This window comes from Malus sylvestris, chromosome 13, assembly GCF_916048215.2.
Source record: "Malus sylvestris chromosome 13, drMalSylv7.2, whole genome shotgun sequence".
Classification (NCBI taxonomy): domain Eukaryota; kingdom Viridiplantae; phylum Streptophyta; class Magnoliopsida; order Rosales; family Rosaceae; genus Malus; species Malus sylvestris.
In genome coordinates, this window is record NC_062272.1 from 40,914,992 (window position 1) to 40,942,029 (window position 27,038).

The following is a 27,038-nucleotide window of genomic DNA, read 5'->3' on the forward strand; positions in this document are numbered from 1 at the left end:
CCTTCTCGACCGAGACTTAGATAGGTAACCAACTGTCCTCGCCGCAGTGCTGTTGATGCCAACGGAAGATACTGCGAGATCGGCTGATTCTACGGCGACAGAGCTATCTATGCAGTCTGAAGATGTCACCGGTTGCTTTCACAGTGCTGTTGATGCCAACGGAAGATGTGTCAATGAAAAGAGAAAATAAAAATCTCAAAGTTGTTGAGAGAGTTTGCGCAGGGCAGTTGTCTGTTGAATTGGAAGAGCCTCTCATGCTGCACAGCGCCTTGTATTTATAGTAGTAATGTACCTTCTAGGTCGAGTTAACAACCTACTCGGATTAGGATTTCTTCTTCTGATCAAACACCATCTTGAGTACTCCTACTCCCACCAAGATTTTGAACCTATCCTTTCACCAAGTTGGATTCACTTCCGGGTTATTAATCTCGTCGAGACTCCTTATTGCGCCAGGATTCGACTCGTCTTGCAGGGTGACTTTACTGACCTAGGTTTGGAAGCCCACGAACCAAACGATCCATGGTAACCTTGTCGTAGGGCCTTCCGGGCCGAGAATAATCCTATACTCGGCCCAAACTAATATTTTGGGCCCTAACATTGCCCCCTCGCTTCTGAGGTCCTCGTCCTAAATTCTATGGTTGAGCTCCGACCTTAAAGAAGCGAAACTAATACTCAGAATCCACATACTCTATTTCCAAGGTGTATTTATTAAGCACGATTGCACGATCTTGATCCTGCTGACTAATACACCACGTGGCATCTTTTAACACGGTTAATCCCTAATGATGACTTTTAAAACGTGCAGCTCCCTAAACCGTCATACCATCATGACCTTGTTGCTGAGCACCACCATGCCGCGTTGATCCGTGAACCATTCACCATCGTGCAGACGCCAAACGTCTTTCACCATAAATCTCGCCGCCACACGCAATCGTGCGCCCCCTAAGCCACGAAACCCTCGGTCTTCTCAACTGGATTCTCTGAATGTTCATAATGATTAGAGGATTTCTTGGTCGATTTTACCCTTCCGTTTGAATTTCAAACGATTGACCTTCCCTCCATATTCCTATAAATACCGAAATTCTTTCATTTACACCTTACGCTTTCAAATTCTCTGAAATCTCTTGCCCTGGTTTTCTGGTGAATCCCTTTCTTCCAGATCTTCGTCTCAAAACTCCCCAACCCAGAAAAATTCCTTTCGTCACATCTTCAACCCCCATAAAATGGCCTCTTTCATCTCCAAGCTTTCCAAGGAATGTGACCAATGCCAGAAAATTATTGATCGAAGTTCGATCAAAACCATCTGTTTTGAAAGTGACATGAGCACCCCTCACCAAATCTTGGGCCCTCTCTTCAAAGCGGCAGTACCACCAACCATTATCAGACTTCTCAAGGAGCACTGCCTATCACCTTTGCTGCAAGGGTTTAAATGGTCAAAGTGGGACCTGGCAAAGCCATAAAGTTCATGGCCTTCGACCATTACAGCCTGGGCGGCTTAGGTCGTACGAATGGAAAAACTCTTTGGTGAGCAATGGAAAGCCCTAGGCATCTACGACGCCATTCACCTCTCATCCATGGAAGTTATCATGGACAAGAAGCTCCTCCTAGTGGCCTTATGCTTCTGGTGTTCAGCCACCAACACCATGGTCTTCCCTCTTGGCCCCATAGGTCCCACCATCCTTGACATTACTGCCATCCTGGGGACTTCCCCAACTGGAATCCCAGTTGATGCTGCCTTCTCTAGGTACCCATCGAACCTTGACCTGAAGGTGCTTTTCGACAAGCGGGCCTTTGAGACGCTGAGCGGTGAAGGCCAAGCACCGTCAAAAGAAGAGGTTCACAAACTTCATAAGAACTTCTTCAACTATAACACCCTCTATCTCCATTTTGCCGGCCGAGGAGAGGAGGCTCTGCTAGAAGGAGAACACGAGGCCTTCCTCTTCTATTGGTACAACAAATTTATCTGTTGTACCAAATCCAATAAGTGTCTGGTCGAGAACATGCCAGTGGCTGAAGCCCTAACTAGCAGTCACACTCTGGCACTCAGCCCGGCCATTCTTGCCCATCTCCTACGATGCTTGGCCGAGACGACCCAACACAAGATTGACCCGTACCAGAGCAGTCCCCTCTGGATATTTCAACTTTGGCTTCAAGTTTACTTTGCATCTTTTTGGCCAGAGATTGCTGATTTCTCACTTACGGGAACGCTTGGCCCTCAGCTGGCTTCTCGACCAACACCCCCTCACCAAGCTAAAGAGGTATTCAGATACCTTTTCGCTCTCAACAATCTTTCTAATGACGAGTTCCTGATTTGTCGTCGTCGAGAATACCCTTCGTTGATCAGGCTTTCTACATCAACGTGGGGCGCGGATGAAGATGCTGACCTTCGTCAATCCTGAGGGTCCTTCATGCTTACCCGCGACCTACCCCTCGGCTGCGAGGGTTGGCGAGTGGGTTGGGAAGTGTATCATCCCAACTTCCTCGCTCGGCAGCTTGGCTACCTCCAAGGTTGCCTGGTCCATCTTAAGCCGCGGACGCGAACCTGGTTCTTCAGAGAAGGAATGCCACGACGCCAAAAAAGAATTCCAAGAGCGATGCCGAAAATTTAGTCTTCGACCGGTGACTCCAGAATCCCTTAGTACCGATACCTTCGGCGATTGGTGGGAAGAATATACTCATAGCTTCTTCAGCGTATCGGTCGAAGATGTCATTAACAAGATTTTCGACGATCGTCCCCACAAGGCTCCTGCTCCCCGACCTAAAGAGGCTACCCAAGGTATATAGCTTGCTTTATATATTTGGATATATATATATATATCCTTATTGTTATTGACTCAGCTTTCAATTCTCAGGCAGCCGAGTGTCGAAAAAGGAAACAGCGGTGGCTTCAATTACAGCCAAGAAAAAAGTAATCCCCTCTTCCCAGCCGAGCAAACGACCCCGACAAGAAACTGAGACGGCCGCTGCAGTCTCCCGTCCTACAAAACGCTTCAAGAAATTGGCAAACAAAGGGCAACGAGAAATTCACGTCATCTCTAGGCAAACGTCAGGAACGGCTACTCTCGACATTTCTCCTTCCTCCCCAGCTGTACGTGTCTCGACGGCCATGAAGCCGACCCCGACAAGTCAGGCTCCCAAGGCTCATCTTGACCCTCTAGTCGTGACCGGGCCAAGGAATACTCCATTGGTCGAGCCATCTGTTGTTTCGGGGTTGGCAGCTGCACCTGTCATGGAAGAGACGGCCCCTCTGGACGAGAGAACTCCCCTTAAAAATCCAAAACACGCGACAGTCATTCTAGAAGAGAGCGACGGGAGCGACGAGATTCCGCTGGCGGGTCACCTCTAACCACGCAATCAACCTCCTCCTGCATCCGAGGCAGCTGTCCAAGTCGGCCCTTCTGCGGTAGACCGTGACAAATGACCTGCCGTCGAACCAGAGGAGATTGATGGGAGCGACAAGATTCCACTGGCGGGTCGCCCTCAACCCCGCAGTCAACCTCCCTCTGCGTCCGAGGCAGCTGTCTAGATCGGCCATTCTGCAGTCGATCGTGGCAAACGACCCGTCGTAGAGCCAGAAGCGACGGCGGAAATGCCCGTTCATCCGCAGGACCAGGACTTCACCATTCCTCCCCAATAAGCCACTTTGGCCTTCGTAAGTAACCCTACCGCTTTCCTTGGTTACTTTTCTGTCTTAGAGCTCTAAACTAGGACAATATTAACTGTCAGGTGCTTGCCCACTCTTTTCATCGAAAATTCTATGCGCCAAAGGGTGTTATCTATATTTCTTGGCCTCATCAGTAGGCATCGAACGTAGATAACCTCCATCGGCCGCGTCAACTGAGGAGCAGTCTAAGACACTGGGCTCGGCCTTTAAGTTCTTTAGGTTCGAGCAATGAACCTGAAGATATGGCCGAAGTCTCCTCTCGGCAGGTTTAAAACAAAACCTTCTTGCTATCTTTTTCGTGATGTCCTTGAGCTTAAACTGATTTTTGTGTGCAGCCTTCATGGGAAGTCGAGTTCAAAGCTCTCTTATCAAGCACTACAGAAGCGGTTGGTCCTTCGGCCACCACAACTGAACCTGCTGATTCAACTGCTCTAGTTCAGTTGCAAGAAATCTTGTCTCTCTTGTCGTCGCAAGTCCTTGAGTGCAAAGGTCTTGATTTGTTGGGTGCATGCCTAAACAATCTCGGAGCCGATGCTCAAATGAGCGCCGAGGCTATCGTTTAGGCGTCGTCCACCTTGGAGCGCATTCGTAAAACCTTTAGTGTCCTCGAGAACTCTCTGAAGGATGAACAAGATCTAAAAGCAGCCATGGCCGTCCAAAATGCTATACAGCCGAAGATCGATGCTCTAAAGGCTAAAGGAGAAGCCTTGGCCGACCTCAACCATCAAATACCCGAATTGGCAAAACGAAGGTCGGCTATTACTTCTGAGCTTGCGAAGGACTTTGAGTCGGGCGGCAAAGATTGTTTAACCGAGTATGCGGTGAGCACGAAATGAATCGAGCAGTTGAAGATGGACAAGAAGAACCAGCAGGCCGAGTTCATCATGGACGAGGTGCGGTGGTTGGAGCAGAAGGCCCTTCTTGGCACTCTTCTTCCTTCTTCGCCCTGAATTTATTTGGATGTAAACTGATCGACCTACTTAATCTGTATATTCTTTTATTGATCTTAATTAACTGAATTTCTATTCTCGCATTTCCCATGTGATCGGATAGTACTTTTTCAAAAAATTCCCATTGATTGGCAATTTGTGAACTAAGCCAGTCCGGTCTCTAAGATGATATGCCCCCTTGCTGTATACTTTATGTACAACAAACGGCCCTGCCCAATTTGGCGACCATTTGCCGAACCTGGGGTCTTTAAGTCCTACAGGTAACGCCGTTTGCCAAAGCAACTCTCCCTCACCAAATGTTTTCTGTCGGACCTTTTGATTATAAGCTCGCTCGGCAATCCGTTTTTGTGCCACCAGCAAGTTGTAAGCATCAAGTCGCGCTTCTTCCAAATCGTCTAACTCCTGTCTCATGGACTGATTATATTCGACACTAAACAGACTACTTTGTTCAATTATTTGCTACGAATTTATGCTTAACTCGACTGGTAACATTGCATCGTGTCCGTAGGTTAGTGCATACGAGGTTGTCTCTGTCGCCGATCTGAGCGATGTTCGATATGCCCATAAAGCCTCATTTAACTTTAAATGCCATATGCCAGGCCTTTCCTTTATTATTTTCTCTAGAATGCCGATCAACACTTTGTTACTTGCCTCGGCCTGCCCATTTGCTTGTGGATAATATGGTGTAGACTGTTAAAGCCGAATTTTCAAACTTGCCATATACCCTTTAAACCTCCCGGCTGTGAAGATTGTGCCATTGTCAGTTATGATCGTTTCTAGTACGCCAAATCTGGTCACAATGTCTTCTTCCACAAAGTCGCAAACTTCTTTAGACGTTAGTTCGGCATATGATTTTGCTTCGACCCACTTAGTGAAGTAATCGGTTGCTACCAGTATCCATGCGTGCTTGGCAGCCCCGGAGGATGGTGTGATTTTGCCGATTACGTCCATGGCCCATCCTCTAAATGGCCATGGTTTAGTGACCGAATGTAATGATTCGGCCAGGACCCTTTGTATAGGACTGTGAATCTGACATTGTATGCACCCTCGTGCGAACTCGATACAATCCTTTAGTATTCTTGGCCAAAAATAGCCGTGTCGTCGAAGCAACCATCGCATTTTACGTCCAGACTAATGAGCTCCGCAAACCCCTTCATGGACTTCTATGATTGCCTGAGCACTCTCTTGGGGGCCGAGGCATAGTAGTAGTAGACTGTCATCGCCTTTTCGGTATAACTCATTTTGATACATGACATAGTTTGTGGCGTGAACTCTTGTCTTGCGATCATGTTTGCCATTAGGATTGTCAAGGTACTGCATAATGGGCTTTCTCCAATCATCTGGTATTGCCTCGACAGCGCAAACATCTATAAGGTCTTGTTGGTCTAACAACGAAGGTAAGGACATGACTCTTGTACGTATCACGTTGTCACGTCGGATGACTTGCTGATTAACTATGAATCCGGGAAATATGTTCAAATGTAATACCGTCGAAGGATTCGGCCAAGTAGTTGGCAACCATGTGGTAGTGATGTAGAACAAATGGTGCAATGGATCGAGGAGGAGATGGAACATCGGAAGACAAAAGGACGCAATCATAAAAGGGGTGTTAATTTCCCATAAAAGTGGCTTGAGCCACTTTTCGCAGAAACTTGTTAAAATAATTCTCCCACAAAAGTGGCTTGAGCCATCTTTTGCAGAAAGTCAATCAAGACAGCAGCCTACTAATAAATGGAGTCTTTTGGGGTTTCAAGGGCTTTATTATATCTTAGTTATTTTCATTTTAATTCCCTAAGTCTTTTGAGTTTCCCAAAAGGTTGTAAAAGGCTTATTTAAGCCATGGCTTTGTAATCATTTAGACATTTTTCAATCAATTAATCAAATTATCCTTTGGGATTTCTATCAACTGGTGGACTCCAGTAACTTTGTTCTACAATGGATTACGTTGGTAACCCTTTCATTGCTTCGTTCTGCATCAATTGGTACCAGAGCAGGTTTCTCTCATCTTGGCATCGTTGATTATCCTATCTATCCATGGGTGATCGTGATCATGAACCTACTCCTATCACTCGAGCAGACTTGGATGCTCAAGCTGAACAGATTACAAACTTGACTACTCAAATTGGAGAACTTCGTGAGATGTTGGTCCAAGCCATCGGTCCAAATAATCATAGAGCTGTTGGAGTCAATAATCTGTGAATTTTTAGGCTCCGTGTTCAAGACAGCGAATCGGAGTCCGAAGAAGAAGATGTGGAACCACACCCAGCTAACAATCCAAATCATCAAAACCACAACAACTTTGATGACTTTAGGATTAAGGCCGACATTCCAACTTTTAAGGGAAACCTTAAAATCGAAGATTTCCTAGATTGGCTAGTTGAAGTAGAAAGATTCTTTGATGTGATGGAGGTTCCCGAAACAAAGACTGTGAATATGGTGGCCTTTCTTCTCAAAGCAACTGCCGCTATTTGGTGGGATCAATTACAAAATACCTGGCAGAGGCAAGGAAAGAATCGAATCCGCACTTGGAGAAAAATGAAGCAACTCATGATGGATCGTTTCTTACCTGCGGATTATGAACAGCTTTTGTATCGTATGTACATCAGCTGCGTCCAAGGCAATAGAAATGTGACTGATTATACGAATGATTTCATGAGACTTGCGGAGCGAAACAATCTGATGGAGACAGAAAATCAAAGCGTTGCGAGGTTCGTGAATGGATTGAAACCCTCCATTCAAGAAAAGATTGGGTTGCAAAATCTATGGAGTTTGCAAGAGGCCATTAACATGGCCTTGAAGGCGGAGATAATAGAGAAAGAAAGGCGACAAACCTCTTTCCAGAGGAATGTGACGGAGCATTTTGAAAACCCTGTTGTCTCGTCCACCGACAAAGGGAAATATGTGCCACAAAGTTCGGGAGAATTGAAACCTTCAAGTTTTTCTTCTCGAGCGTCAAATGAAGCGAGCAGCAGAACTTTTAACAAGGGGCAGAATAGAAACCAACCTCCAAGGGAGAATCCGTACGCCAAGCCTATAGGGGACATTTGTTATCGTTGCAACAAAATTAGGCATCGATCTAACGTTTGTCCTGAACGGAGACAAGCCAACTTGTTGGAGGTTGAAGGGGACCAAGAAGAAGTTGGTGATGATGACTATGAAGGCGTTGAATTCGCAAATGAAGAAGGAATGGATCACCTCATTTTGGTGTTGCAGCGGACTCTCTTAACACCAAAAGAGGATGGGCAACGACACTGCATTTTTCGTTCTCTTTGCTCCATCAACAGCAAAGTTTGCGAAGTGATTGTAGACAATGGAAGTTGTGAAAATTTTGTGGCCAAGAAAGTGATGGAGCGTTTACAGCTACCAACGGAGCCTCATGTCACCTCATACTCACTTGGATGGGTGAAGAAAGGACCTTCCGTCTATGTCACAAAAACTTGCCGTGTCCCACTTTCCATTGGTAAGCATTACCATGATGAAGTACTTTGCGATGTTATTGATATGGATGCTTGTCATATACTATTAGGGAGACCGTGGCAGTTTGATGTGGATTCGACATTGAAGGGTCGAGATAATGTGGTGTTATTTACTTGGAATAATCAGAAGATTGCGATGGCTCCTGTTTCGCCCTCTGAAGTACCAAAAGCAAAGAATACTAGTTTCCTCACTCTAATTAGTGATAAGAAGGAGATTGAAGGGGCCATAAAAGAAGCAGATTCTTTCTTTCTGATCGTGATGAAGGGACTATTGACAGAAAACAAAGAAGAGGAACAAATATCTTCAGAAGTGCAACAATTATTAGAGGAATTTCATGAACTCATTTATGATGAGTTGCCTAACGAGCTTCCTCCCATGAGGAACATCCAACATCAAATTGATTTGGTACTTGGAGCTAGCCTACCAAATCTTCGCCATTATCGAATGAGCCCTGTAGAAAATGAGTTTTTGAGGGAACAAATTGAAGACTTGCTGCGAAAGGGGTTTATCCGAGAAAGTATGAGCCCTTGTGCAATACCTGCCCTATTGGTTCCAAAGAAAGACAAGGAAAAGAAAAAGGCATGGCGTATGTGTGTAGACAGCCGAGCTATTAATTGAATCACCATCAAATACAGATTTCCAATACCTTGGTTAGATGACATGCTACATGTGTTTGAAGGTTCGAAATTATTTTCAAAAATTGACCTTCACAGTGGCTACCATCAAATTCGAATCAGGCCTGGAGATGAGTGGAAAACGACGTTTAAGAGCAAAGATGGACTGTTTGAGTGGCTAGTGATGCCATTTGGATTGTCTAATGCGCCGAGTACCTTCACGAGGCTTATGAATCAAGTTCTTCGTCCGTTTATTGGTCTCTTTGTTGTGGTTTACTTTGATGACATCTTAATCTATAGCAAGACCAGAGAAGAACACATGATGCATTTGAGACACATTTGGGGTGTTTTGAAAGAAAATAAATTGTATATGAATCTCAAGAAATGCATATTTTGTACAAGTAAATTGCTATTTCTAGGATTTGTGGTTGGTGAAAATGGTATTCAGGTGGATGATGAGAAGACCAAGGCCATCCGAGAATGGCCAACTCCGAAGTCTGTCTCCGAGAATGGCCAATTCGGCCTTTTACTATTGGTCGAGTGAGCATGTAGCGGATGACGTCGATCTGGGCAATGACCTGGGTGACCGACGGGAGCATGTAATGCCTAAGTTTTGATGCGGCAAAAAATAAAGCGAGGCAAAGCTTCTCGACAGCAGAATAATTGATCTTTGGTTGGTTAAGATTTTGACTCAGACAAAAAATCGCCTGCTCTCGTCCGGCGTTGTTGTCTTGCGGGAGGAGGCAGCCGATGGACTTTTCGGCCGCCGAGATATATACCTTAAGAGGCTTACCGTGCCGAGGTGGGACTAGGACAGGTGGTGTCGTGAGGGAGACTTTTATTTGCGTAAACGCCGCCTAATGCTCGTCTGTCTACTCAAATTTATCTGAGTCCTTGAGTTTCAATAACGTAGAGAATGCTCTCATTTTAGTCGCCGAGTTAGCTATAAATCGGCGGAGAAAATTTATCTTACCGAGTAAGGACTGTAGTTGTTTCTTCGTCGTTAGAGGTGGGGCATTGATGACAGCGTGTGCTTTATTTTCATCCACTTCAATCCCACGGTGATGCACGAGGAAATCGAGAAAATTACCGACTGACACACCGAAGGCACATTTGGCAGGATTCATTTTGAGGTTGTGTTAACGCATGCGGAGTAATGCCTGTCGGAGATCATCCAGATGTGTTTGCCGGTGTTTAGACTTGATTACAACATCGTCGATGTAGACTTCGACGATGGTTCCAATTAAATCATGAAATATGGTATTCATTGCTCGTTGGTACGTGGCACCGGCGTTCTTGAAGCCGAATAGCATGACAACCCATTCGTATGTGCCGAGTGCCCCTGGTAGCGAAAAGCAGTTTTGTGCACATCAGTTTTGGCAATGAAAATTTGGTTGTACCTAGCATGTCCATCCATAAAAGATAAGGTCGCATGATTTGTCGCAGCGTCGATTAACAAATCCGAAATCGGCATCGTATACTCATCTTTGGGAGTTGCCAAATTCAGATTTCTGAAGTCGATGCAAATGCGCAATGCACCACTTTTCTTTAAAATAGGAATGATATTGGCCAACCATTCAACATATCGAGCTGTCCGAATGAAACCTGCTTTCAAGAGACGAACCAGCTCTTCCTTGATGCCGAGTTGCACTTCGATCGAGAATCGTCGAGGTGGTTGACGGAAGGGTTTACACCCGGGTTTAATACGTAACTCATGCTTGACGAGAGTGCGATCTAAGCCAGGCATCTCGTGGTAGCTCCAAGCAAAACAATCTTTGAATTCTTCAAGCAGGGCACGAAGTTCGACTTTCATAGGTTGGGGAAGCAAAGCACTAATAAATAAAGGTCGTGGGTCATCGGTTGTCCCAACATTAATTTCTTCCAATGGGTCCTTGACTTGGGGTCGATTGTCTTCGAGCTCGACCAGGGCAGCTTGAACTTTGTCAAGAGATAAGACAGGACCATTATCTCCTTCGGCGAGGAACTCTACGAGGTGGACGTCTGAATTTGGTTGCTTAGATATGGTATACCAATGAGCCAGCAGTCGTTCCATAGTAAATGAAACCGTGGCCCAACATTTTTCCTGATCGGTGTTAAACATCGGGGTCAGGGATGAAGTTAGCTAACCTTAGTCTTGCCGAATCCTGGTGGACAATCTCGGCGCAAACCTCGATAGCTTTCTGAACGGAAATCCAAGTCGGTCGTCCTTCATCATTGAAACCTTATAAGGTAATGTAGCTGACGTGGTCATCATAATACCATGCTTGGATCATGTTAGCTTCAAAGGGTTGGCTATCGGCCGGGTGAACAACCGATTTGCCGTCCCAAAAGATGAGGACTTGATATAATGATGAAGGAATACAGATGGTTTGATGAATCCAGTCTCGACCGAGCAGTGCATTATACTCGGTCTTGGAGTCGATGATGAAAAAGGTGGTCATGTGATTACAGCCGGCAATGTTTACCGTGAAGGAAAAATTTTGTCCTAGCTAAGAACAAGTAAGAACATTTGAATACATATGCAAACTATTAACACTTTAAAGTAGGCATGCATTCAAAAACAATTCATAAAACCCATGACTTTCAAAGCCTAGTATATGGTGAACTAATAAACTCTTTAACAACATTAAAGAGAAGTAAAGATTTAGAGTTTCTTTACCCTTGAAGCTCATCCTTGTTTACACAAGGGATTCACCCAAGTGGAGGGCCTTCAAGTCACCTCCTAGCTCCTTGGATATTTCTTGTGATTTCCTTCTCCTTTTGTGCTCCTTTGGACTTTGAGAATGTATGGAAAGGATCTCCAAAAACACCAAAGATTTGGTGTCTCTAAGTCTCCACACCAAGGGTTAAGTGTGAAGATGAAATGGATGACTTAGGGAAGAAGAGATTGCTAGATTAATCTCCCTAAGTGGCCGGCCTCTTTAGAGAAATAGAGAGAAAGTGTTTCACCTCATTTCACCAAGAAAAACCCTAATGAGAAATAAAGCTATAAAGTTCCTTTTATACTTCATTTCAAGTGAGTGGCAAACTTGTAATTAATCCAAGCTTGCCCATTCACCCTAATGGCCGGCCATATTAATGTTATTGGGCTATTTGCCCATTTTTGTTTTAGTTGTCATACAACTTAAACATAATGGGCCTTTTGGACCAAAACGCTTTTGGGCCCCGAAACCCAAAACCAACATATAAGCCCAATACGAACCTTTCGGAAAATTAATTAACTAATTAATTAATCTTGACCATTCTTCAATTAAACCATTTAATTGCATATCCATTTCATTTAATTTCTTCACTATCACCCTTACTCGGTGTACGATCCATTAAGTTCCAATTAGCGAGGTAGTGGGCGATTGTTACTCTTAACGATCAATTGTGAATTGAAACCACATTTCAATTCTCCCTTTTATGATTAGTGTTGCCTAATCATTAGGGCTTCCACAAACCATGAGTGACACCTAGCAGTATGTCATTGTTACCCAAGCTAAGTAGAATTGGTTGGAGAACCTATCCAGTTACAACTACAATGTAATACGGTCCTTCTCTAATACAATACTCTTAATCACATTGTTTGAATGATAGTTTGTTTCATGTCTACTATCCAATGCGATACTTCTCTATATGATTCCCTTGAATATGATTTGGAACAAACTTCCTAAATCATATTCATTTGCTTTGGCCAAAGACTTTAGAATCCTATCTTAGTGTATTCTCCTTCCACCATGGAAGGTTAGAGATCCCTTGTTGTGCATTCATATGCCTACACGACTAGATAGCTTGACCCCAACAATGCCGTGGACACTCCGATGGAATGCCGTTGACATGATCAAAGATCAAGGACCTAACCATTAGACATCCATGATGCCTCAGGTCAAAGGACTACTTTGCATATTGCAACTTTCGAGTTCTTACATGAAATGTATGTTCGAACTCTCTTTTGATCGTTGTTCGGTGTACTCGATTACTCTTTCGAGCACCTATGTGTTTGTCTTAGTGTCCAACACCAAATGACTTGAGACTAGTCATACTCACGCTTGAGTCAACATAACACATACTAACCTTAGCGGATTGTCAATGCCCAATTGGCAATCCTATGGCTAGGAACGTTTTAGGAATGAACATAAGAGAATGGTCTCGATAATCTAACTCACTTAGATCACTTGTCTCTTAGATCAAATACATCCCTAGGATTCCCTTATTGCTTAAACACATGATACAATAAATAGTTATTAACAATAAGCTTTGCCCTTCATTAAACATATAAAAGTTTAATACATTAAGTATTCCAAAAAGCTATTACATCAAATGAGTGGCTTTGTGGGCATACTTCCAACATACCGCTAAAGGAAGCACCCTTTTGGTTTGGGATTTATCTCCGACGAAACTGCTCATTGTGATCCCAGAAGGAATAAGTTCGTCATTGGAGCGACGTAATGCCTTCATGACATTTACAGGCATGATATTGACGGTGGCTCCACAGTTGACAAAACTTTTGGAGACTGGATACCCTTCGATATGGGCCGTTACATACAATGGCTTCAAATGATGAAGTTTGGCCGATGATGTGCGAGGAAACAATTCGGCCAAAGCTACCCTGAGATTGTCATCTTTTGTTGTCTACTCGACTTCAGCAACAGTTACAAAATCAATGTGACCGGTTTCCTCGGCAACTACGTCGACATCGAGGAAATTCGGTTGAGCTATGCTCAACTGAAAATTAGCGGGAAAAACATGGACCATATTGATTTCCATGTTATCCAGGACTGACGAGTCCATCGGGTTACGATCATCTTCTTCAGGCTCTTCTCTTTCCTGGTCACCGACTGCGGCATCCACTTCCATCAGAGTTGTACCAAGAGACTCCTCTACTCCTTCTTTAATGGTTTGTTCCCGCGGTGTCTCTTTGGTAGCCTGTTGGTTCTGCGTAGGTGCCTCAGGTGTGTCTGAGATCGGAATTGTGCCTGGGATTGGTGCCAACATACGAGCTTGCTCTTGGTTCATTATACGGGCATCCCTGGTGTCGAGGTAGGCATCCAACCGTGGGACTAGTGTTATTTCATCAGTCGTAAGCCCGAAGAGAGAAACAGCCGAAAAGACTTCAAAATGGTATCGTAAATACTGAAGGTCCTCCATTGAGAAAGGAAGGTCGGCTGCATCGATATCAGTGTATGGGTCGACTTCAAAACCAAGGACTCGAGCTTCTCGTATATGCTGGAACCTAGCTTTGAATCCTGGGTCTGAGGTATTCTGAATAATTGGCTCGGCATCCGGGCAAGTTAGGACGAGATTGATTGTATCTTGACATGCTTTCGGCAAACCATATAGATCGTTGGCCGAATGTTTTTTATGAAACTCTCGCATATATTCCAAGGCCTCCTTGAGGAATGGTGGATGTAAATTCCGTCGAATTTTGATCAAAGGTTCTTGTGTGGCTAGTGGGGGCAGTTTGCTTTCAGCTTCTTGCCTGAAATGCTCGAAGCGTGCCTTCATCTCCCCAGGCCGAAGAAGAAGTTTAATCTATTTATCAGCCTCCTTAAACGTGGTTTCGACATCTTGATTGACAGCCATTTCCCTTGAACCAGCTCTGTCATAATCGTTGGAGATGGTAATTCATCGTCATTGGCAACTGTTTCCTTCGGCCACCATTTAGGGACCGAAGTTTCTTGCGCTGCCCGTCGGTGGGCCATGCAATCTATTCTTTGGTGTCGACGTTTCTGGGATTTGGATAGTGCAGTGTAGACGCCTTTCAAAGAATGATATGTATACCAACGCTGGTCTCGAGGTTCGGGAGGTTAGAAAGTTTTTTAGCTCTGCGATGATTCCGAGCTGCTAGAATTACGTATGTAATAATCTTCGTCATAAAACGGAGCATCAAAATCGAGGCGTCGTCTAACTGAAAGTGTCTCTTCCACCCGTACTTCAGGGCCAAGCCTATTAAAAACCCCTTGATGTTGGCCTGCGTTGAGCACCTTTTGCTGTGTTGCGGTTGTAGGTTGTTCCATTATAGGCGGAGAGGACTTTTCCTTTGGCTCGGTGTTGACATTTGCTTTACATTTGCTGCATAAACCCGCCGACCCACTGTCTTCATCAGTGCTGTAGTCTGTCATGGGCTTGACAATAGCGGGTCCCGTTAGAGCTGTAGGTGGTTTGTTTGAACGAAAATCAGCATTGAAACGTGGACGAGAATTCTGATTCAGAGAACATTGCGTTGTAACGACCTCTGCCTTCCCTTTTCCTTTGTCCCTAGGTAGGCGAGCATCTACCATATTTACTGTTGCCATGGGAAATGGGTCGGTGTCAACACTAATCTTCTCCTGAAATCTGAGTTTGTCGTTATCAATCCAGCTTTGGATGTTGTCTCGAAACACGACGCAATTATTTGTCGTATGTTTGCTTGAATTATGGTATTTGCAATATATCTTTCCTTTAAGCTTTTCGGCCTTAGGAATGGTATGCCCAGGGCGAAGTTTGATGATCTTTGCTGATAACAATTGATCAAAAATTGCATCAGCCTTTGTAATATCAAAAGTATAAACTTTTGACGTTTTCATTGTTTCTTCAGTGGCCGAGCGGGTTTTGACTTCCTTAGAGTCAATTTGAGTTAGTGCCTTGCAAACGTATGGCTTATCTATGACTATCTCAGCTGCGTCCACGCTAACACATTCACCTTCGCCCGATGCATAACTGATAGTGGGATTTTTGTAGATCGTCCCCCTAGATGGAGCTTTCGAGATCTTCTCTTCACGGAGCAAATAATCATATTGCTCAACATGTTGAGCTAGTTCATACATATCCTGAAAGTTTTCCCCCAAGAATTTCTTTTTGTATTCTACGTCAAGACCATTCAGAGCAAGTCTGACGAATTCGACTTCGGGGAGAGGTACTCGGCACCAATTCCTGACTGATTTAAATTTGGTAAGATAATCCATTGGTGACTCGTCGGATGCTTGAGCCATCATTGCTAACGAGGACACTGACATTTCCAAGCAAATGCTGAACCGGTTAGTGAAAAGTTGAAAAGTCACAGCTTGTGAAAGTCGCTATTGACATCTCCGCATTGCGCGGTGAAACGAGCCACATGTTCTAACGAGGATAAGGATGATTCTTCGGCGAAAAGGCTAAAATCTGTGATTTTGAAACCTCTAGGGTATTCGAACTGTTCCACATAAGCTGGATATGGATGTATAAATTTAGGGAACTTCGGCCCTTTCTTCATGGCCGAATCGATCATCCGTTAGACCTCGGTCATATCGACGAGTGTTGCTTCCACTCTCTGGTCAGATCCGTCTGACCTACTATTTCATCCTCCTCCTTTTTCCAAGTTAATTGGTTTGAGCCGAGCAAGGATTGACTCGGCCGGTGCAATTGGTAATAGATTATTTCTTGGTGGCAAGTGCTGGGCAAGATCGAAAGACCTACCGTCGCTGACCTTACTAAACAGTATTTCGAGTAATCTGGTTTGTTCCTCACTGGTATTGCGTATCATGTCATGAAGTTTATCAATTGCTCAACTAAACGTCTGTTCAATCATCCGAGACTGCTCGTCAAGTCGTTTTTGAAGAAATGATCTTGTTGGTGGATCAGATCCTTCGCCACCATCCTCGTCACAATCATTCATTATCCCTTCATTGAGAACGCAGGTGTTCCTGTTAGGGATTTCAAGACTGGGAAACTGACTGCCGAGATTAACTTCCCTTTCTCGACGAGTCACGCTCATGGACTCAGGTGTCACGGCGCTAATGGGATTCTGCTCCTGCGGCACACTTTGTCCTATGTTCTGAATTGGCAAATCGGCTGTTGATTTTCCCATAGTTGTTTTCTTTTTTACCGATCACGTTTCAATTGGCATGAACTTCGTAGTTTAGCACTGGGTCCCACTGGGCGTGCCAAAATGTTGACCCTAAAAACTACCAAGCCTACGTGGTGCGCAGGCCGAGTAATCTATAAGCTAACTACGTCCTTCGGTGAATGCGGGGCGTGCCAACTCGTCGGCCGAGCTTGACCGAGGAGTAAATTTGTTGATGTTGCGTTGGGTGCGCGGTTGACTTCTGCGTCTCGCGATTACGACCGAGGAAGGAACACGTCTAGGCCTCTTGGGTTCTCAAACCTGAAGACAAGGCTACTATTCTTATGAAGTTCACGAATTGTCGTCGTTAGATTCGGTCATAGTGATGGTATTCGTCAGAGTAAACTCACGCCGAATCGACACCAAAGTGTAAGGGCAAAAAAACTCAAAGCAGATATGAGTCTTAATAATGAACGTGGTTCGGCCGTCTAAATGCCAAACTCTGAATCCTACTTGAGAGTATCCAATCATAAAATAACTCAGCGAGCTGTCTGAATGTCGAGCTCAGTAGGCTGTAACACCTCGCTTCGCCGAGAAGGCTAACAAGATGACCTCAATCAATAAGGATCCGGAAATCCTTCTCGACCGAGACTTAGATAGGTAACCAACCATCCTTACCGCAGTGCTGTTGATGCCAACGGAAGATACTGCGAGATCGGCTGATGTGTCAGCGAAAAGAGAAAATAAAAATCTCAAAGTTGTTGAGAGAGTTTGCGCAGGGCAGTTGTGTGTTGAATTGGATGAGCCTCTCACACTGCACAGCGCCTTGTATTTATAGTAGTAATGTACCTTCTAGGTCGAGTTAACAACCTACTCGGATTAGGATTTCTTCTTTTGATCAAACACCATCTCGAGTACTCCTACTCCCACCAGGATTTTGAACCTATCCTTTCACCGAGTTGGATTCACTTCCAGGGTTATTAATCTCGCCGAGACTCCTTATTGCGCCAGGATTCGACTCATCTTGCAGCATGACTTTACCGACCTAGGTTTGGAAGCCCACAAACCAAACGATCCATGGTAACCTTGTCGTAGGGCCTTCCGGGCCGAGAATAATCCTATACTCGGCCCAAACTGATATTTTGGGCCCAAACAATTGCCAACTTTGTTATTTGAACCTACAAACACATGAAAATAGCTTAAAGTACTAAAATATCTATAATTAAACTAAGTAAATGCCAAGAAACAAGCTAACTAAGTTGCATAAGTATGCTCCTATCACCCATCAACCCAGAATCCGGCCCAATTTCTATGGGTTCATAATATTCTTGGAAAATTCTCTGGAATATTCCTTGTGTTGATTTTTTTCGAAATTTTCTAGAAAACCCTTATAGGCTAATTTCGACACCCTGAGTCCGTTTTGGCATCTATTTAGTGAAGTTTCAAAATTTTAACATAGTTGACCATTGTGACGTCTCGATTGACTTTTTAGAGTTGACCGTTGACTTTCTTTTCGTTGACTTTTTACAAAATTTGCCCGGGACCCCTCTTAGCGTATTTCGACGCGCTGATTCCAAAGCTGCCGTTTGTTTTTCCAAATTAAATCATTTTAGTTGAGTTTACTGACATGACCCAATATTATGCTTAGGTGCAATTTCTATCGAAGGCCCCGACTTTCCTAGCTGCTATGGTTACGACATGCATGTACCTGTGAGTAGGCCTTTTATTTTTACGTATATATATGTGATTTTTCCAACAACTATTTTTATATATTATGATGTGACATGCCATGTTTAGCTTTACAAATAGACTTTTCGTACACTTTATGTTTTAAATATTATTTGTGAGCATAAACTTGTGGCATGACATCCTTACGTTTTATTTACTCATTATTACATGTTTGCACGGTGTCTCTTTGTTATTTGTACTGTCCTGGGCTAAGGACTAGCTTCACGTGTAGTTCACAAGCATTGTTTACATCGCTTTGGATTCAAAGTTAGCTGCCAGCCTATCCTTTTGTATGATATGTTGGACTTGTATGTGATGCGACTAGCGCAGCTCACGTGATGTAGTACTAGAATGTAAAACCTACACCCAGCCTGTTCCATTGTATGAATACCTTTGCAATGGACTTGTGTGCCTACATAAATTAATGAGCATTGATTTCTTGTAATAACGGTTTGAAATTTAATGTTGAGATACCTTGTTGTTGTACCCTACATCTTTGACTCACTTCTGCTGTAGGGTACCTATTACATACTGTTATTATAATATTTTTGGGAAACCATATACTCGTTTTACAGTGAGGGGTTACACTTTTCGAAAGGGTTTTACAAAACTTTATTTTCAAGCCCACTCACCCTTATTTTTCGCCCTTCTAAGATTTTAGTGGCAGAGGTTTCGTGACGACGAGGATTATTGGCAAAAGCTATTATGTAGGAGACTTCTCCTTTCGGTATAAATGACTTTACTCTTCTTTTACTGTAATTTTATCTATGCTCTGACATCACTTGTGTGATATGGGTTCAATCCCGCTCACATGCGCACTCTAAATTAGTCACTTTTATGTTTAAATTTATTCACATTTTCCACATCACTACACTTTATGGCTTCATCACGTTCCAGGTGTAAGCCAGCACATCGTGATTCGGGTTTCCAAGTGGACATTTCAGGTTGCGGTGTGTCATTTTGGATATGATAGCTTAATGGTATAATGATTTTGTTGTAATGAATATTTTTCAATTACAAAATTTCAAGCCAATACATGGATGTCTTGCTAGTGAAATGACTCTACGAAAAGGATTTTGTTGCTTGGAATTTTTCTATTGATTGAATAATTTATTTTTTTAAATGCCCAAAATTTATGGGTTTGAATTATAGTTTCAAAAATAAAACTGAGGCTTGTTTAGTGTGTAGACTAAAAGTAAATTAATGTGTAAAAAGTGAGATGTCTAAAATACCCTTAAATTTAATAGTCCATTAAATACACACCACATTGACTTGATTGAAGTGAGTGAGAGAATAAGCAAATAATGCATAACTACTAGTCATTTTGTTTGGAAATGTAAATGTAGCCCGCCCAAATCTAATAATTTTAGACTTTTTTAATTGTTGAGATTTTGATAATTAAGATCCTACACCTTGTACATCATAATCATATACAGCTTTGATATTTTGGTCAACTTAGTAGTCTATATTCAATTAGAAAATCTATTAGCTGTGATATTTTATATATCTCAAAAAAGTACAAAGGATAAAAAGAAAGAGATAGAGAAAAGATATGAGTAGTGTTTGTACCATACTTGACCAATCCCGAAACTACTGAGCACCGGTCAACGTTATACGGTCAAGGACCCAAAAGAGTTTCCCTCAAACCAGAATGCCAATCATAGCACGACATGTGTCAACATTAGAAGCCAATCACAACACGACACGTGTCAATGTCAGAATGAAATTAGAAACTCTCTTTTATAAATAGAGATCATTCTCTCACAATATTTCCTAATGTCATTTGTAAACCCTTCACAATTAATGAGAACTCCTCTACTCCATGGATGTAGCCAATCTGGGTGAACCACGTACATCTTGTGTTTGCTTCCCTGTCCCTATCCATTTACTCACTTATCCACACTAGTGACCGGAGCAATCTAGCGAAGGTGACAAACTTAACACATTCTGTTGTACCAAAGTCCTCGCTGATTTTGTGCATTAACATTTGGTGCCGTCTGTGGGAACGACACTTATTCCCACTCTCTTCAGCTTTGCCAAGCTGGTTTCTACCATTCGTACACTCTCTTTTGACCAGGCATCCCTCTCCAACATGGGGAGCGAGGGAAGCCACATCACATAGAATGACACATCTCTTGCACCTAGTGCGAAGCAACGAAAGAAGGAAGGAAATAAGGTTGCTCTTCAAGCTAAAGTCGATGAGCTAGAAGCTCAGAACAACAAGATAGCAATGAAGAATAAGGTCCTCTAGGAGTAGTATGAGAAGCTTTTTAAGATGCAGCACGAAACTAGGCGTACTCAAACATGCGAGCTCGTTGCCCCTGTGGACATCAACCATTATCTGGGTGCCCTCCAACACGGAGGGTTACCTCCCTTTGACATGGGTATCCCTGATGAGGAGCGAGCTAATCATCAAAACATTGACCAACATGAGACTTCTCTTAACCCAGATGCTTTGACCCGAAGTAGAAGAAGTGAAGGAAGAAACCTCCTTGCAGAAGGGTTGGAAGGATCGAAAGCCGTTTATCGTGACTGCCGAGACTTCCTAAAGCAAAGTCGAGAGAATCCCCTCCACATATGCTCGAAGATCAATGACCTAAGGGTTTCTGAAAGACTCAGTCCCTTCTCACGACCCAGGCTAGCTGCCAATCTAGGGAAGGAACGACAGGTCCCAGAGGAACATGAAGGTACTGGGGACTTTGATGTATTCCGACAGACTCACCCTATAAGTCAGTATGGTGTTGGAAATGTGCCCTAAAACCAATCATATGATGATACTTTACGGACATTTCGCATGTTAAACTAATCTAGTTTAACTATAAAGGGCAAAGATTATTGTTTGAGCCGTCTCATATAAATGTTATATGCTTAACCGATAAAGTCCAAGGAATATGTGATTGGGAGAATGCGATCTAAAGAAGTTAGATTCATGAGACCATTCTTTCGTAGACACATCCTAAACGTTCCAGATCATAGGATTGCCAATTGGGCATTGACAGTCCGTTAAGATCAGTACGTGCTGTATCTTCTTTCAGGGAGAGTGACTAGTCTCGAGTCATTGGTGTGTGTGACATCAAGACAAGTACGTAGGTGCTCAATAGAGAATGAGTTCACTGAACACGATCAATGAAGAGTTCTCATATTCATGTCACATGAGAACTCATGGTTGGGATAATCAAAGTAGTCCTTTGACCTGAGGCATCGTCGTTGTCTTGTGGTTAAGTCCTTGATCTTTGATTATGTCAAACGTCATTCCATTGGAATGTCCACTGCATCGTTGGGGTTAAGCCACTTAGCCATGGAGGCAAGTGAATGCGCAACAAGGGATCTCTAACCTTCAAACTGTTTGAGGGAGAATACTCTATAATATGATTTAGAATCTCTGGCCAGAGTATGAATGAGATTTAGGAGTGCGTTCCAAATCACATTCAAGGTAATCATATAAGCACACGAATCACATTGGATAGTAGACATGAATAAATAAACTATCAAACCAAACAATGTGGTCAAGAGTATTGTATTAGAGAAAGACCGTATTGCATTTGTAATCCTAAACTGAATAGGTTCTCCACCTCTTCTGATTAGCTTGGGTAACCATGATACGCTGCTAGGTGTCACTCTTGGTTTGTGGAAGCCCTAAACGTGTATAATCACTAAAGGGAGAATTGAAAGTAAGTTTCAATTCACAATCGATTTGAAAGTGTTTGAATCGCCCACTGCCTCGCTAAAAGGAACCTAATGGATCGTACACCGTGTAAGGTGGAGATTGAAGAAACAATGGAGATGAGTAAGAATAGTTAAATGGTTTAATTATTTATGGCAAGGATTAATTAATATGTTAATTAATCAAACGAATAAGTTCGTTAAAGACCTCGGGATAGTTTTGGACGTTTAGGCCCAATGGGCTTCGAACGTCAAGCCCATTGACTTAAGTTGTATGAAAACTTAATTCACAAAAGCCCAAAAGCCCAAACAACACCCTAAGGCCGGCCATATGGTTAAGGGTAGTGAACTTGGACTTATTTACAAGTTTGCCACTCAAATGAATAAAGGTATAAATATGACTTTATAGCCAAAATTCATTTAGGGTTTGTTTTTGGAGAAAATTGGAGAGAACATGTCTCTCCATTTCTCTCTAAAGAGGCCGGCCCCTTGGAGGGTGCATCTAGCAATCCCACTACTCCAAGGTCACTCATTTCTTCTCCAATCTAACCTTGGTGAAGAGACTTAGAGGTTCTCAATTTTGGGAACTTGGAGAAACCTTTTCATCCATCCAAATCCATAGATTTAAGATGCAAGGAATGAAGGCCCTCTCTTTGGGTGATTAGCCTTTGCTTATGCAAAGAGGAATCTACAAAGGTATAAATCTCAACTCACTTTGTTTTGAGTTGATTAATGGTTCACCAATCTACTAGGCTTTGAATTTCATGGGTAATGTTTTGTTTTTAAGTGCATGCAAGCATGATTCCGCCTTTAATTGTTAATTGCATGCTTATTGATGTTGCTTAAATGAACATGTTTTCACAAAATAATCCTTCAAGTGGTATCAGAGCCCAGGTCTAGTAGTTGGTGAATCCTTTTGTGTTTTGTAGTTCATAGTTTGTGATTTAAAAGTTGTAATTGTTACAAGCTTTATTCTTGCTTCTTTGAATGTAAATTTTGTTTGAAAATTTGCCATCTCAAATGTTGTAGATGTAGTTCATATGAGCATGAATATTGGAGCTAAAATTTGGTGCCATGACTTTGGGGATTTTCGGCCAAATCCAAAGGGTGGATTTTTGGGTTCCTGTTTGACTTGTTAAAAGTGTTTTCAAGTGACTTTTGGAACCCCTATGTACCCTAGTTTGGTTAGATGTTATTTCCCTAAAGTTTGAATGGTTTTGGAATGTTTTTTGGTGAAAAATGTTCATGGAAAATTTTGAGTTTTTTTCATGAGTGTTCTTCATTGTTCTTGACATTTTTGCCAAGAACAAAAAGGTTTGTGTTTTGATTCAAAGTTTTGATTTATTTCATAAAGTCTTTGTTTTGTGCTTTATCAAATGTTTTAATGTGATAGAAATTGTGTAAGGTGATGGAAACGGTGATAGGTGTGTAAGAAGTACTTCTCTTACACACACATCACCTGCATGACTTTAAGTCACATACCACTTGCATGAATTTATGTCACAAATTCCACTTGCAAGGCTTTATGAAATTGTTGAAAAAATTTCCAAATTTTTATGGACTTATCTCCACTCCCTTTCCCTCTCTAAAAACCAGCCCTCCCTCAATGGGAGTACTTTTGGGTCTTTTATGCAATTACATAAAGTTTTGATACTTTTGTGTATTTGCACTTTGGCCCAAAAGTTTACGTTTTTACGTTTAGGTCCAAAAACGCTAAAGGACAAATTGTTTTGCTCATTTAATGAAGTTTTTGCTTTGCTTAAATTTTGGGTTCTAGTGTAATTACATGAAGTAGTGGACTTTTGTGTCTTTACAAAGTGACCCCAAAAGTTATGCAATATAGCCCAAAAGTTGAGGTTAATTGCTTTATGGCCCAAAAGTTGTGGTTATTGCATATTGGCCCAAATTAGGTAGAGAACAAAATTGTTTTGTCTCTTTAAATGAGAATTGGATTTTTTTTTTGTTTAGCTCCATTTAAATCAATTTTATGGATACAAAAACCAAATGAAAATGTTGCATTCAATTTAATTAGTTAAAGTTTTAATTAATTAAAGGGTGATTATGAACCTAAGCCTAATATAATTGAGCTATGTGATAGGCCGTTTCAAATTTGTTTGAACTATGGGAATGTGTAGATTAGACTTTGGTTGTAATTTGATTTGATCAAATGTTGTAAAAGGGCATAAGCTCTTCTTTACTTTAAAGTAATTTGTTTTATGCAAATGTTGTAATGAGCATAAGCTCACCTTTACTTTGAAGTACTTCTTTCTTGCTTTATATGATATGCATGAAAATGAAGTAGTTGGGTCCAACGCCCCTAAGACAACACGCCTTAATGTGATCAAACGCGTAACTAAAATCAATCACCATTCCTAGACCAAGATTCAACACTAGGCTCGTGTTGAATCTAAACAAAGGTTCATAGTCATCCTAAGGCCCTAAGGCAACTATATAGTCCATCAAATGAATGCAAAGTTTATGTTAGTAGTATCATATACTCTTGCTTTAAAAACCGTTTTATAAGCATAGTGGGAGTATTATATACAACTAAAAACAATCATATGGACCAATAGTTGTAATAGGACCAAAATTGTTTTAATAGAGATTAAAATGTATGTTTATATGTGATGAGACCTAAAACCCTCAACCAAACCATTATTAAGTTGATAAGCGTGAGAGTGCTTTGAACACTCTTTCGTGGCCTTCCACCGTGGTAGGCTCCGATCGTATGTGACTCGTACACCGGCTTCACCCTATAATGGGGGAGTACAAAGTGCGTGCTTACACTCAGGAGGAGTTCTATATACATACATGATGAAGTGAGGTAGGCAACGAGTTTAGCCAACATGATATAATTCTGAGGCTATGCTTGAACCCCTACACGAACTAGGCATGGTGGGAATGACTTAACTAAGTGCAATGACGCCAACATGATATAATTCTGAGGCATCATTCTCTAGAGGCCAAATAAGATGGGTACTTGCAAGAGATGCAAATGAGTAAGCGTACTCTCTCATTATTATTAACGCTAGCCAACATGATATAATTCTGAGGTGGGCTTGGTAATAGTGAGCCTCCCATACCCTACTAAGAGTTTCATCCAAAACTCTCGAATTCCAATGAGGGATATGGAATTTGCCAAAAATAATGGGTGGTGCTATTTGATTTAAAGACTCGAATCAAATGGCTTAAAATCAATCAATTTATATTCGTTATGTATTTGTTTACCAATATATTTGCAAACGCTATCCAACACTTGACAAATAAAAGCCGAAAGCTTTAGTTTCCGGACTTGGTACTACAAAACCATAGATTGTCTTTAATGGCTTGTAAATGTACCTAAGTAGTCTCATCCTCACAATCTTCCTATTGATAATGTATCAGTAGAAGAATATGTTAGAAAATGTCTATCATAAAGAGGACAACACTTTTAATGTCATAATTCTTCAATTACAAATTGTTATATGAAGAAATAAGAGTTGCTTTGAACAACCCTTAGTCAATGCAAACACTTAGTGCTTGTTTCTTTGTTACATGAACAAGGAACTTGAGAAGTAAGCACAAGGGCATGGACACTTTATGTGCCATGATTCTTCACTTACAAATTGTTGTATGAAGAAATGACAGTTGCCTTGTACAACTCTTGAAAGTTTGTAATTATGTTTAGAACATAATGGTTGGTTGACAAAAATAGTCCATCAACATGGACTTATGATGATTTTTAATCATTGAGTGTTGAAGTGATAAATCACTTAACGAGATGGAAACTAGGCAAGGACTTCACCTTTGTGTGCCTATCCTTATGGTTCATTAAGTTTATTGTAAACTATATGGTGAACAATAACCACACGCTCTCCAAATTGTTTGATGTGTATAACACAATTGAAATAAGTTTCAAGAGAGATAGTGGGAGTTTAGGGACCATGACTATTGTAGTCAAAGGAGGAGTCAAATGAAGAAGATTAAATTAACTCCAAGGGAACAAACTTTCTTTATGAAAGGATGGACATTGGAAGGGGTATTTGCAAGAAATCTCTTGCAAGTGTCAAGAACACACCTTTCGAAGGTGTTGTAAATTGTTCTTGAAAAGTTCAAAACAGTTGGTTCTTCTACTTGAATGCTTGATTCCGTATTAGTAACTATGTTTTACAATCGTTGTAAAAGTGTGACTAATAAGAAGTAGAAGATATATGAGAGAAGAAAAAGGTGCTTCACATTCGGAACGTGAATAAAATAAAGATCTCTGCGAAAGCAGATAGTACTTACTTCCTCATATGAACTATCAAAGAAATTGGAAAAACCAAAGATTGTCTTTACATTCCAATTTTAAGGAACTAAATTCCGTCACTATGTGAAATGGATAAATGTTTTGTTTGACAAAACATTGTTCTTTATTAATCAATGATTGGATTATGGTAATCTAATTGATTGTCTCTATAGTAGAGATAATATGGTGGTGTTAACTGTTTAGAATATAATGATGCTTAAAACCCAAAAAGGTTGCAAGGTAGTCACTAATCCCAACTAAGTTGTGATACCTCTAAAACATAAGTTACGAGTTGGTGATAGATGGATGCTTTGGATCGTTAGATCTGGATCCAATACCTTCTTGTTAAAATTGTATAGAGGCGAAATGTTTGAATCTTTATTCTTTTGGAAAGAAGAAAGAATCACAAAGTTGTTGAGGTTAATTCACTTAGATGTTAGTGGCACTTGTCCACAACATAATACTACTCATGTTGGATGACATTCACCGAAGATCACTCTCGGTTGGACTATAGTTTATTTTGAATAAACACAAGTCCGAATACTTTGCAAAATGTTTCAAAGAATTCAAGAAATGTAAGTTGATGAGTAAGACATCTAAAGTATTTACCTCCTTAGATTTGATCCAAGGAAAGGTAACACTTTAGATGAGTTTCCTTGAAAGATATCAAGGAAAATAGCATCATAAGATAATGAATTTCTCCTTTAGGAGAAGAACGAACTCGAATAAGATTTAGTTCGTTAGATGTTATCTATTACCCATATATAGGATATATACTTCTAAAACAATATGATTGTAAATTAGAAGATCTTCCAATATTTTCATGACTTCATAAGATGTAGTTGGAAAGAAAGACAAATCTTAAAACATGTTAAGATTTGGGGTTGTGTGC

At 41.7% G+C, this 27,038-nt stretch overlaps 1 protein-coding gene across 1 annotated transcript; it reads left to right on the forward strand.

Annotated features, from left to right (window-relative positions):
- Window positions 1-4,311: 4,311 nt before the first annotated feature.
- LOC126595487 (uncharacterized) lies at window positions 4,312-9,249 on the forward strand. Its single transcript, XM_050261764.1, has 3 exons — window positions 4,312-4,478; window positions 6,822-8,677; window positions 8,771-9,249. Exons 1-3 carry the CDS (start codon window positions 4,312-4,314, stop codon window positions 9,247-9,249), a joined length of 2,502 nt encoding a protein of 833 aa, XP_050117721.1.
- Window positions 9,250-27,038: the final 17,789 nt, after the last annotated feature.

What these genes read in the sequence shown, in the direction of transcription:
- LOC126595487 (XM_050261764.1), top strand. Translation starts at nt 4,312, where the DNA reads ATGGCCGTCCAAAATGCTATACAGCCGAAGATCGATGCTCTAAAGGCT. An exon ending in GGCAAAGATTGTTTAACCGA is followed by an intron (nt 4,479 to 6,821) that starts GTATGCGGTGAG and finishes GTGAATTTTTAG; the next exon opens with GCTCCGTGTTCAAGACAGCG. An exon ending in GGAAAAGAAAAAGGCATGGC is followed by an intron (nt 8,678 to 8,770) that starts GTATGTGTGTAG and finishes ATGTGTTTGAAG; the next exon opens with GTTCGAAATTATTTTCAAAA.